Below are 11,436 nucleotides of genomic sequence, written 5' to 3'. Positions count from 1 at the left end.
ACAAAACACACACACACACACACACACACACACCACACAACACACACACACCACACACACACACACACACACAACACACACACCACACACACACACCACACACACACACACACACACACACACACACACACACACACACACACACACACACACACACACACACACACCCATCACTCACCATGATGGAGTAGACCAGGGCCACGATGCTGACGGGCCACACGGGACACAGGCAGGAGATGATAACCAGGATGAGGTAGTCTTTGGGCTTGGGGTTCTCCTGCAGCACGGCCGCGTTCCCAACGGACGAGGCGCGGCTCCGGCTGACCTGGGACGGGGAATGGGGCGCAGCCACCGCCAGGTGTCCCGCGGAACCCGACCGCAGGGACGCGCCGTGGCCGTTCTGCTCCGCCTCCAGGTGCTTCTCGCCACCGCCGTCCACGTTGACGCTGAAGGACGAGGAGGTCTTCATCCCGGTCCCGCCAGGCTCCGTGGTCACCGCTAGAAGTTTCTCCGTCTCCTGGAAGTCGGGGGGCGGCGCCGGTCGGGTCTCCCCTAAGTTAGACGTCTGGAAGGCGGTGTCCGTGTTCACGGCCATCTTATGGTTCGAAAAAACGGGGGAAGTATCCTAGAGTTGGTGATGCTTAATAGTAGATATATGCTGAGTAGGCTACTTACGCCTTATTATTATTCCATAACCCCGGGCCGCGTTCCAATAAACCTGAACCTCCGTGGCGAACTACACCGAACACGATCTGAAAGTAGCCCTACCTGGGAATGATCCTGAACGAGATGAATGCAACGGAAAATTCGACTTGATTATGTCCACTTGAAATTGTCAATTATGCTCCCCTTGTTACCCCCGAAAAGGTGGAGTTCCTCCACTCCTGATCCGTGTTGTCGGGCTGGAGGGTCCTCTTCTCTCCATCCACAGCTGGAGGAAGCGATCACTCAGCGAGCTCTTGTCTCCTGCTGCCTCCGGCGCCGTCTTGTAGCATTATCACCACACGCTCCTTCCCCTGCTGTGTGTGAAGTGAAAGCTTCAGTGGGACTTTCCCTTCTTAAGACCACACACAAGTCGCGAAGATCAACTGAAGGATGACCAACCGAACAAAAAGAAACCAAAACGGATGAAAGCGAGATAGTTTTGTTTGTGTGTGTTTTTGTGTGTGTCTATTGGTGTGTTGATGTGTAAGTGTGTTTGTGTGTTGGTAACGCGATGCAGCAATAGAGGCTCAACTTGAAACGGGGCAGTGCGGCTATAGAAGCCCCCTCCCCATCACTCGAGTACCCCTCCCCCTTCGTTCTGCTCCTCAACATCAGCACCAGTGAGCGCTGGCGAGGAGCCAGACGATGCTGCTGTTGCTGCTGCTGCAGGTTTCATGTTGAGCTCATCGGGACATCGTTTCTTTTGAAAAACAATTTGCCATTGCCTTGCAGTTTTTCGCCATCCATGGTGTAACAGGAATGTTGGACAACATGCTCTATTAATAGTCTATTTGGGGGAAACGTGCATCTTTGGAAATAACGGAGGTTACACAATGTTTTAAGTATAGTATATCTAGGCCTCAGGGCGACAAGCCTTCCTATCACAGGGAATCTCAGCGTCCATGTGCTACCTGAGCCCGTGCACGAACTACAAGGCGTGGTTACATAATAGACAGGCGCTTGATTGTAAATGGAGATAATCAATTCCACGAATCACGGCCTCGTCTTTGATCCGCACCCGCTCTTGTCTGTTTCCTCAAGTCATTAGACCGGTGCTTTAGTCCGTCTGCGGCTTTTGGGTCTCTCCTCTGCTACGGACCCCACTGGGTTGCGTGTGGGAGTCAATGATTGTGGTTGCACTGAATGAAACATTTTGTTCTATGGGGATATTATGGGCCAGCCCCTCGGGCCTTATGGTTAAACTTCCCATTAAATGTACAACAATTAGGGTTTCCCCTTAATTAAAAGCGGCCAAAACGAATCCTACAATACTCCGACCATTCTCAAACATATGCCATAAAGGAAAACATATTTTCCTTTCCCAATGCTCTGCATTGTGTGACTCCTAAAGAGAGCATATTCCTAATTCTAACCTTAAGCAAAAATCTTTAATGTCTCACTGAATTAGAATTATCAAGATTATCCATAAAAAAATATTTTCTATCTGCAAAAAGGTATTTAGTATATCTTCTCTATCAGACATTTTTACAGTTTGACTCAATTTAACAAAGATAGACGATTCATTTTGACTACAGCACCACCTAGTGGATGCATAGCCCACTTACAACACACAAAGCACGCAGTCTGAAGTTTGCATTCGTTTATTTATGTGGTCGTCATGTTACTGAGCTGTGTAAACAATACACATGGGGGGTGGGGGAAATAGAAGTGTATAGCTTCGTATAGTGGAATGTTATGTTATGAATGTTAAGTCATTTAAAAAATATCCATTTTGCTGCACAATGTCAAGGGAGCCCTCCTCCTCTTGCTGGTTCGAACATGCCCTTGTAGGTGGTTTTGTCCTCCTGGTTCTTCTCCTCCATGCGTGTGGTGAGTATGGCCAGGTCCCTCTTCACCAGCTTCTTCATGCCCGGGTCCAGGTCCAGCACGCGGCTGTAGTCCTGCCGCGCCTCCGCCTCGTTCCACACCTCAATGTGGGCCTTGGCCCGCAGGTAGTAGGCCTTCATCACACCTGGGCAATCATCACACACACACACACACACACACACACCACACACACACACACACACACACACACACACACACACACACACACACACACACAGACACACACACACACACACACACACACACACACACACACAAGCATGCATCACACATTAGATATCTAGCAAAGTAGTTAGTTTCCAAGTAATCAATCATTAAAGGGATTCAATTAGGGACGATTTTTCTTCTGTTCATATTAGGCTTTGAGTATATGCTTTTGATTCATGCATTAATATATACATAAAAAATGTATTCAAGAGGCATCCTGAGCATGTGAAACCCGACAGGACTAGGCTCTGTTCAAAGCAGCAGCCAAATGAAACCATCCTATAAACACCCCGTCGTCACCTGGGTGCTGGTTGATGATGTCACTGGTGTGCTCGATGACCTCATAGTACTCTGCCATGCGCAGCAGGCACTGGCAGTAGTTGAGCGTCAGGGTGTGGCCCATCTTCTCCAGCTTCAGCCATGGTGCCTCCCACGCCTTCTCCTGCAGGTGGGGTTGCACACTGTTAACAAACAATCACACACACACACACACACGCACATACATGCACACACACGCGCACACACACATACACACACACACACACACACACACACACACACACACACACACAAATGCATACACACGCACATAAAAAACACACACACACACACACACACTCACACACACTAACGCACATACACACGCGCACACACACGCAAACACAACCAAACACAAACAGACATACACACACACACACACACACACACACACACACACACAGACACACACACACACACACACACACACATACTCACAAATGCACAAACACACATGCGCATGGGCGCGTGTGTGTGTGTGTGTATGTGTGTTGGCGTGGGAAAGCAAAGATGGAGGAACCCAAGCGCCAACCTTCCATGTTTGTGCGCTACATACATTGAGCCCCCTGACTCCTAACAAGTCCCGATTAGCTGCTCAACACCAGATGGTTGGAGCGCGGCCGATGGGGGGGGACTTCCCGTCTGCCTCTCCGCACGGTAAACCACTGCATGGTACATCGGCATAAGGGATACACAACTCCGTAGCTCGGAGAGAGCTCACAGAGCGCCGGCGCCTTGCCTTGCTCTGGATGTTCTTGAGGCAGACGATGGCTTCCTTGTATTTCTCCGTGGCCTCCTCGAAGAGGCCCTGCTTGAACAGCTTGTTCCCCTGGCCATGCAGCATGGGCACCTTGTTCAGACGCTCCTGGTCGTTCAGAGCCCACGACTCCCTGTTGTATTCATTGGGCTGCTGCACCTGTCGCACACATCAGACACACATATGTAGGATACATTGTATTAGACGCATAGACATGATGTGTAGTAGCTACATAGACATTATATAGACTGGTTGTTATACACATATTCATCAGACACACGTTGTCGTTACACATATTGCAGCATTATGCACATAGACCTATATACATATACAGTCATTGTGCAAATAGCAGAATTATATTCATGGTTTTTGATATATAGCATTGGAAACAAGATAACATAGGAGTACTTAACAATAACAATACATTATGATATGACAATATATTCAAATCTGTGTATAGTGCTATGATACTACGATGAGTAGCAGAAATGTAAATGCAGAATGTACACTGTACGCATTGTGCAGATATAGCCTTATACACACATATTCATCAGCACACCCACTCAGGCACACCATCCTGCCTGGCATTCTGTGACTCATCCTGACATACAGGATGTGATTGTTGCAACAAGATGGAGCCCACACACACAACTGGCTCTACAAGCGGTTTGAATTATGTATTAACAGGATCAGTATGAGTTGCACAGGGAAAACGATGACAGAAAAATCCCACTAATTGGTGCAGGTGGCCATCTTTCAATGAAGATGAATAATAACAATGCGTGTATTTATATGATACACTGGAAATGAAGTAACACTATGTTTCACATCACAAGATGGATTCATTAATTAATAAGTAACATACAAATGTTGTCAAATGTATGAGCAAAGAAATTATACTGAAAAGCTATAACGGTATTACTGATGTTGAAAGAGTTCCAATGATGAAGCTGCTTCATAAAGATCTATGTGCAAGACATCGGCTACCATTCAATGCTTTGTTACATCAGTAATATTACCCCTTTTGAAGGAAAACAGGATATTAGTTCCTGAAATGTATCATATATCATTTGATTCCTCAAGATATGATCATGTAAAAAGGAAGAAAATATGGACTTGATAGCAGAGATAAACTGCATTTACATAGATGTAACTAACTGACTAACTGTTTTATAAATGATTGTCATTCTTGCCATATTTGATAGATTAGCTTAACAAGATGAAAAGTGATCACAGTGTTCCTAAGACAATAATGAACAGTCAACAGACTTGTCAGAGGATCTACACGTGGCGGGGCCCATTGTGTGTGGGCATGCGTTCGCCTTTGTGCAAGTATGTATGTTATTGATGATTGCTTTACTCATTCAACCTGCCCGTGTCTCACCTTGATGAGCTCCAGGATGAAGAAGAGGGGCTTGGGCTCCTTCATCAGCTCGTCCAGGTCTGGGTAGCCCAGGGTGTGGTAGGCGAACATGTTGGCCATGCCACAGGTGTGGATCTGCCACTCCACAGCGTCCTTACCCTCTGCGATGCGTCTCATGCTCTTGGACACCAGCGGATAAAGGCCTGTGTGCTAGACAGCAGTGAGTGGATGGAGTGAGTACCTTACTAGCCCTTTAATAAGTGATATGAAGTACTGCACCTGGTCCTTACTTCATGATGTGAAGTGTTTTACTAGCACTTTACTTGATGATATAAAGTACTTCACTAGCCCTTTAATAAGTTATATGAAGTACTTAACCTGGTCCTTACTTCATGATACAAAGAACTTTATAAGCACTTAACATCATGATATAAAGGGATTTACTAGCACACTAGTATCCAGTGCTCATACTCTTTCATTGACGAGAATGATGTCCTCTTTAACCAGGCAGAGGGACAAGGTGGGACTTAAAGCACACGGGCCAACCTATCCAACCTGATTGGAGCAGAGCTAGAGTGCTGAGTCAACAGGTATGATGAACGGAGATTAATAGTACTCAGGCTCAGTCCCATCTGGCTCTGCTACCAAAACACACAGACGCACACACTCACGCACGCACAGATTTATACAAGCAAATGTACACACACACACACGCACACACACACACACACCACACACACACACACCACACACACACACACACACACACACACACACACACACACACGCAAGCATGGACACCCACACGCACGCACACGCACACACACACACACACACACACACCACACACACACACACACACACACACACACACACACCACACACACACACACACACACACACACACACACATCACACACGCGGGCATACACACGCACACGCATACGCACACACACACATGTGATCTGTGCATAACGGTGTGACCAAGGCGGGCTGCTGAAAACTCACAGTGGTGTCACACCAGAACTCGGCCACCTCGTTGATCCTCATTGAGCACAGCAGCGTCTCCCAGATCTCCAGCTTAAACATGTTACCGATCACCACCTCCATGGGCGTGCCCACAACCTTGCTGTCGTCTATCACCGTGCGCTCATCGTCGCACAACTGCGTGCGGAAGTGGAACGTTACCTGAGGTGCGATAGGAGGCCTGGTGGGTTAGGATTCACAGGTTGGTTTCCAAAGTGTTTCCAAAGTATTTAAGCTGTAATAAGCAATGAAAGAGCTTAATGTCCCTATGCCTATCCTTTTAATTCTTGGTAACATTAAGAATTTTAGGACAACAATTGCAATGCTAAAATCATTAAAAAACACTTCTGGTAGAGAATTCTTGTTTTCATAATTCACACAGTGGGATACTTATTATAGCTATAACATCATAATACCCATTACTATCCTCAAATGATGGTTTTGGCTAACGTTAATCAATAGAAACAATACGGCAATACTAATGTTCGCACATTTTATTTCACATTTGCATTAATATCTCCCCAGGTGTCAGGCTACAATTCCTCAAAGAGCTCTCATTCCTTTATCAGGTCTGCTGTGACAGCATAATGAACAGATATGGGAGAGAGGGGAGATGGAGAGGGGGGCGGCGGCGGGGGGAGGGGTACCTTGGTCCCAGTGATGAAGCGAGGCATGTCTCCCATTCCTCCGTGAAGGATGGTCTTCTTGAGGCCTTCCACTCCCAGCATCAGGGTTTCCTCCATGTCAGCCATCTTTGATCAAGCAGGTATCGTTTGTACTGCTATTGTGTTCTGGCAGCACTGGGTCTGCTCAGGGGGACGGTTTCAAACAGGGTTTGGGTTGCAGAGGATAAAAGCATGTGTGGTTATTGGACGATGGATTAGTTTGAGGAGGGATAATGAGATTAGGATCTGGTTTCTCCTCCTCCCCCTTCTCCTTCTCCTTTCTCCTCCTCCTCACTCTCCTCATTCTTCTCCCTCTCCTCCTCCTGCCTCCGCTTCCTCCTTCCTCCTTCAGCTCATCTACCTCTTCCTCCTCCTCATTAGTTTATTTCATCATCAAGTGGTTTCCCTTTCTGGATCAGCAATCTCTCTGATGACACAGGCAAGGAGGAGAGAAAGAAGTTGTGAATAACTTGGGATAAAATCTCTGATAGCAAAAACAAAGGGCATAAGGCTGCATTTCTATGGAACATTCAGATACATTATTTATGAAACACAATACGTCGTCTCTGTATCTGTATGTGTGTGTGTGTGTGTGTGTGTGTGTGTGTGTGTGTGTGTGTGTGTGTGTGTGTGTGTGTGTGTGTGTGTGTGTGTGTGTGTGTGTGTGTGTGTGTGTGTCTGTGTGTGTGTGTGTGTGTCTGCGTGTGTGACTCTCTCCGTGTGCGTGTGTGAAGGAAGGGAGAGAAAGGGGATGAATGTGTGTCTCTGAGTGGATGAGTAAGCAAGAGAGAGAGAATAAAATCCCAATATATTCAATGAGCAATAACAGGGCAGCTTAGCCTATGGAGTGAAAACTTAGAGTGGTGCCTCACACAAGTGTGGACTCGGTGGAACAGTCCCCTCTACTCATTGGGTGATTGCAAAGAATTAAGAGCAACAAACAAGAATATGGCACTGACGTAGGTCATAAAGTGACACATAGTAGGTCAACCTTAGTTAGTATATAGTGCCCTCTAGTGGACACCATTAGAACATACAGTATGTAACATGTATTTAATAAAGCACAGGCGCTACATCACATGGATTCGAAGCTATGTCAGACCAAAATAGACACATTTGATTAGGACAATGAAAATGGTGTCCTCCATGTAAAGCTAATTGCAACAATTGACATCTTTCTAAAACTATACATTCCCTCAAATTACTCACTCTGAATTGAATTGATGGAGGATGTCAAAGAGCTAGAGAGAGAGGGAGGGAGGAAGGGGAAGAAAGGGAGATAGAGGGGGAGAGAGGAGGAACGAAAGGGAGAGTGAGCATCATTAAACCCACCTGTTGGAGAATCAGCAGGGCCATAACTCAGCCTTTGTGTCAGTGACTCATTTTGCTTGCGTCACAACACCTACGCCTTGCTGTCCTTTCACTGCTTGCGTGTGAGTGAGTGTGTGTGTGTTTGTTGGCACGCGCGTGTGTGAGGTTGCGTGAGTGTGTGCATGAATCACGTCTTTTTATGAATAAAGATGTGAACCAAAACGGATGCACACACGCATGTGTGTACTATGCAACAAGTGTGAAAGAAGGTGGTGGTGATCTTGCGCTTTTGTGTGTGTGTGGTGTGTGTGTTGTTGTGTGTGTGTGTGTGTGTGTGTGTGTGTACGTGTGTACGTGTACGTGTGTGTGTGTGTGTGTGTGTGTGTGTGTGTGTGTTTGCCGGCTTACTTGTGAACACATTCATGTACAAGGTACACCCCGTGCTCACGCACATTTAGCCCTCATGGAAACGCACCGCTGATGTATTAGTTCCCATTCTAGTATGTCATGCTCTATTTGTGTTCCTGCTGGGGCCCACACAGTCACTGAGCTGAGAACACTCATTCATATACTGAGCATTTTAGGGATCCTACCATGACGCGACACACATTTTCCAACACACACACGCACGCACGCACGCACACATGCACAGGCACACACACACACACACACACACACACACACACACACACACCACACACAACACACACACACACACACACACACACACACACACACACACCAAGACAGACCACACAAACATACATATACACTAACACACGTACACAAAGGTACAATTATGAAGGTTGTGGGTAGACAAACATACAGACAGACATATAGACAGAGCGACAGAGTGAGACAACAACTGTCGTAGCACAAAAGGCCCAGCTAATAATGGTACTGTAGGGGGCGCCACATGTGATGAATTCATATACTCACACCTTCAGACGCGCAGAAGAAGCCACGCTGGCTCTGGTCTTCTATTTCTATTAGACAATCTCTAGTTTGACTTAGTTTGTCTCTAGCCTACTGTATTTTCCTGCCCAGGAACTGTTGGGTACAACTCCAAATCAAAACATGTCGATGGGGTGAATCTTGAACTGTGATTTACAGGTGATTATTGTGCTTAAGACCTCGCAATTAACATATCGACATGCAAATCAAAATCCCGCTCGAAATTGACAGAGCTGGTACAAGCGATATAATAATAATACACGTTATGTTTTTATTCTTTATACTTTTCCCAAGATCATGATGATATTAGCACTTGCATTAGATACTGTTACGTTTATTTGTGCTCTCCACATCGAGATTAACTAAACATTGTTAATGGTCGGACTACATTAAGTGAACGTGCAGTACTCGCTCAGGCCGGCAGGGGGACACGTGCATTCTTGTGAGGCGCAGCTAGTGAATCTTGTGAAGTCATGCTTCTGGTAATGACAGACGAACCTTCTGGAATGACTGTTTGCTATGAATTATGCATTTGACCCCCCCAAAATTGGTGTTGTGCCGTACCAAAGCTAATTATATAACTACAAATAGTTTACAACCGCACATTTGAGCCTATCGTTGAGCCTTTATTTTTACATCAATACTATTCATTTCTTCTTTCCCCGTTTATATTTTCTGGATTTGAATGAGTCGGCGCCCGTATTTTATATTCAGCACTAACTGTCCCACAAAGTGACCTGTGGTCTAGTCTTGCGATTGGGTCTTGGATTTATTGGTTCTATGGCTCCTTGACTGAGGCCGCTTCCCTCAGGGTAGCCCCTCTCTCTGCCTGGCCCTGACCTTTTAGCTACATACCAGAGCACATAGCAGCAGGGACAAAGGCCAACCCGGACTACGCACAGCCACAGATAAAGTAAATAGCTACTTTCACATGAGGTTTCACACACTCATATATGCTAATGACTCAAATAGCTGTCAGTCTGCCACTTATATTCATATACTTTTTGTGAAAGACACACACACACACACACACACACACACACCACACACACACACACACACACACACACACACACACACACACACACACACACACACACACACACACACACACACACACACACACACACACACACACACAGGCACTGTGTGGTTGCTGGCACAACTACCTTTACACAGTTGTAGGCCAAGGGAGCTCTTCCAAAATCTACAGCAGGTAACAGGGGAATATTCTGGAATGCCCGTAGGATCTCTGTATCTTGACTGCAGCTTTTCACCTTTCTAAATCTATCTTGGCAACCACAGAATTCAATAGTAGATTAAGGGAAATTAGAAATTACACACGCACTGTATAAACATTCATTCATGAGATTATGAGATTTTGTCTTCAACACAAATCAGGTCATTGAGTACAATTAAATATAAATCCCTGATTTATATTTTGAGTTAAGTGTAAGAAATAAACATTAAAACGCCAAGTCATCGTGTTTTACCTTCTGTAACCTTATTTCAGGCAGTGAGAATCATTTGAAGCGCACCTTCCCGCTTTCAGACACCAGAAAGGTGTGACTGCTGACACTTATAATGAGAACAAGCCCCCTAGACCATAATTGATTCCCTGACACATCTACCTTTACACGGAAACTTTCTAGTCATAGTCCACATTGCACACGCTAAAACCTCAATTTCATACTCTGACGGACCCTATTTCAGGAAAACGACAGCCTGCCCAACAATGGATTTGAATGCGTCAGTGGCGTCGTCACTAAGCAGTAATTGACAGTCTTGCCTCTGCAAGACTCTTGCCAAGCACCACTAGAGCTGCTCCTGCGTGGGCTGAATGACCAGAGGAATCTAATCCTGAATCTAATCCTGTGCTCCAGGACCTGGTGGCTGAGTTCAACCAACACCTCTCCATCACCCCCTCTGTGGAACACAGAAGAAGAAGGCACCAACGCATCATCCAATGGTTGCGGTCTCTGAGAAAGCTCTAAGGTAATGCATAACACATCTAAGGGTCTGCGTGTGGAAAAAAACCCTATGTGTGAGGGTGACCCTAGAGCTCGCTAAAGTTAGCTATTGAGAATCCCAAACCTGTGGTATTGGGATAATTCTTCGACTCACCAGAACACACAAAGTTTGTCTGTTCGGTCACATCCTATACCACAGGAACATTGTGGACTTAACATACCAGTTGTGGTTCACGTTGTCTCATATTGTGTTCTCAGTTCTTCCCAGAGTCAACTTCCTAGTGTCTGTCTAAAGTACTTGCAGAAGTGAAG

The 11,436-nt window shown here is 45.9% G+C and overlaps 2 protein-coding genes across 4 annotated transcripts in view; both read right to left on the bottom strand.

Moving 5' to 3' along the window:
• trarg1a (trafficking regulator of GLUT4 (SLC2A4) 1a) overlaps nucleotides 1-1,403 on the bottom strand; it is a 12,507-nt gene extending 11,104 nt beyond the window's left edge. Inside the window, exons 1-2 of one of the 2 annotated variants that reach the window (XM_030381894.1) lie at nucleotides 769-1,403; nucleotides 179-595 (exon numbers count right to left, since the gene is read on the bottom strand). In XM_030381894.1, coding sequence (XP_030237754.1) covers nucleotides 179-595 — 417 coding nt within the window. In that variant the 5' untranslated portion in view covers nucleotides 769-1,403. Of the gene's footprint in view, nucleotides 1-178 lie in introns of both variants that reach the window. The other variant, XM_030381892.1, reaches the window with a different exon arrangement.
• Nucleotides 1,404-2,290: 887 nt separating this feature from the next.
• On the bottom strand, nucleotides 2,291-7,091 carry aipl1 (aryl hydrocarbon receptor interacting protein-like 1). 2 transcript variants are annotated; one of them, XM_030381675.1, is made up of 6 exons: nucleotides 6,872-7,091; nucleotides 6,207-6,386; nucleotides 5,220-5,408; nucleotides 3,818-3,994; nucleotides 3,061-3,202; nucleotides 2,291-2,677 (listed from the first exon to the last, which is right to left on the bottom strand). In XM_030381675.1, exons 1-6 carry the CDS (start codon nucleotides 6,974-6,976, stop codon nucleotides 2,451-2,453), a joined length of 1,020 nt encoding a protein of 339 aa, XP_030237535.1. In that variant the 5' UTR covers nucleotides 6,977-7,091; the 3' UTR covers nucleotides 2,291-2,450. The 2 variants fall into 2 exon arrangements, with proteins under 2 accessions (XP_030237535.1, XP_030237536.1); XM_030381676.1 differs by having other exon boundaries at nucleotides 6,207-6,459; nucleotides 6,872-6,983.
• Nucleotides 7,092-11,436: the final 4,345 nt, after the last annotated feature.

The sequence above is a fragment of the Gadus morhua genome, chromosome 16 (genome assembly GCF_902167405.1).
Source record: "Gadus morhua chromosome 16, gadMor3.0, whole genome shotgun sequence".
Lineage (NCBI taxonomy): Eukaryota > Metazoa > Chordata > Actinopteri > Gadiformes > Gadidae > Gadus > Gadus morhua.
The sequence above is the reverse complement of the archived record's forward strand: the minus strand, read 5'-3'. Positions and strand labels throughout refer to the sequence as shown.

What these genes read in the sequence shown, in the direction of transcription:
- aipl1 (XM_030381675.1), bottom strand. Translation starts at nt 6,976, where the DNA reads ATGGCTGACATGGAGGAAACCCTGATGCTGGGAGTGGAAGGCCTCAAG. An exon ending in AGTTCTGGTGTGACACCACT is followed by an intron (nt 5,409 to 6,206) that starts GTGAGTTTTCAG and finishes ACTGCTGTCTAG; the next exon opens with CACACAGGCCTTTATCCGCT. An exon ending in TCATCCTGGAGCTCATCAAG is followed by an intron (nt 3,995 to 5,219) that starts GTGAGACACGGG and finishes TGTGTGCGACAG; the next exon opens with GTGCAGCAGCCCAATGAATA.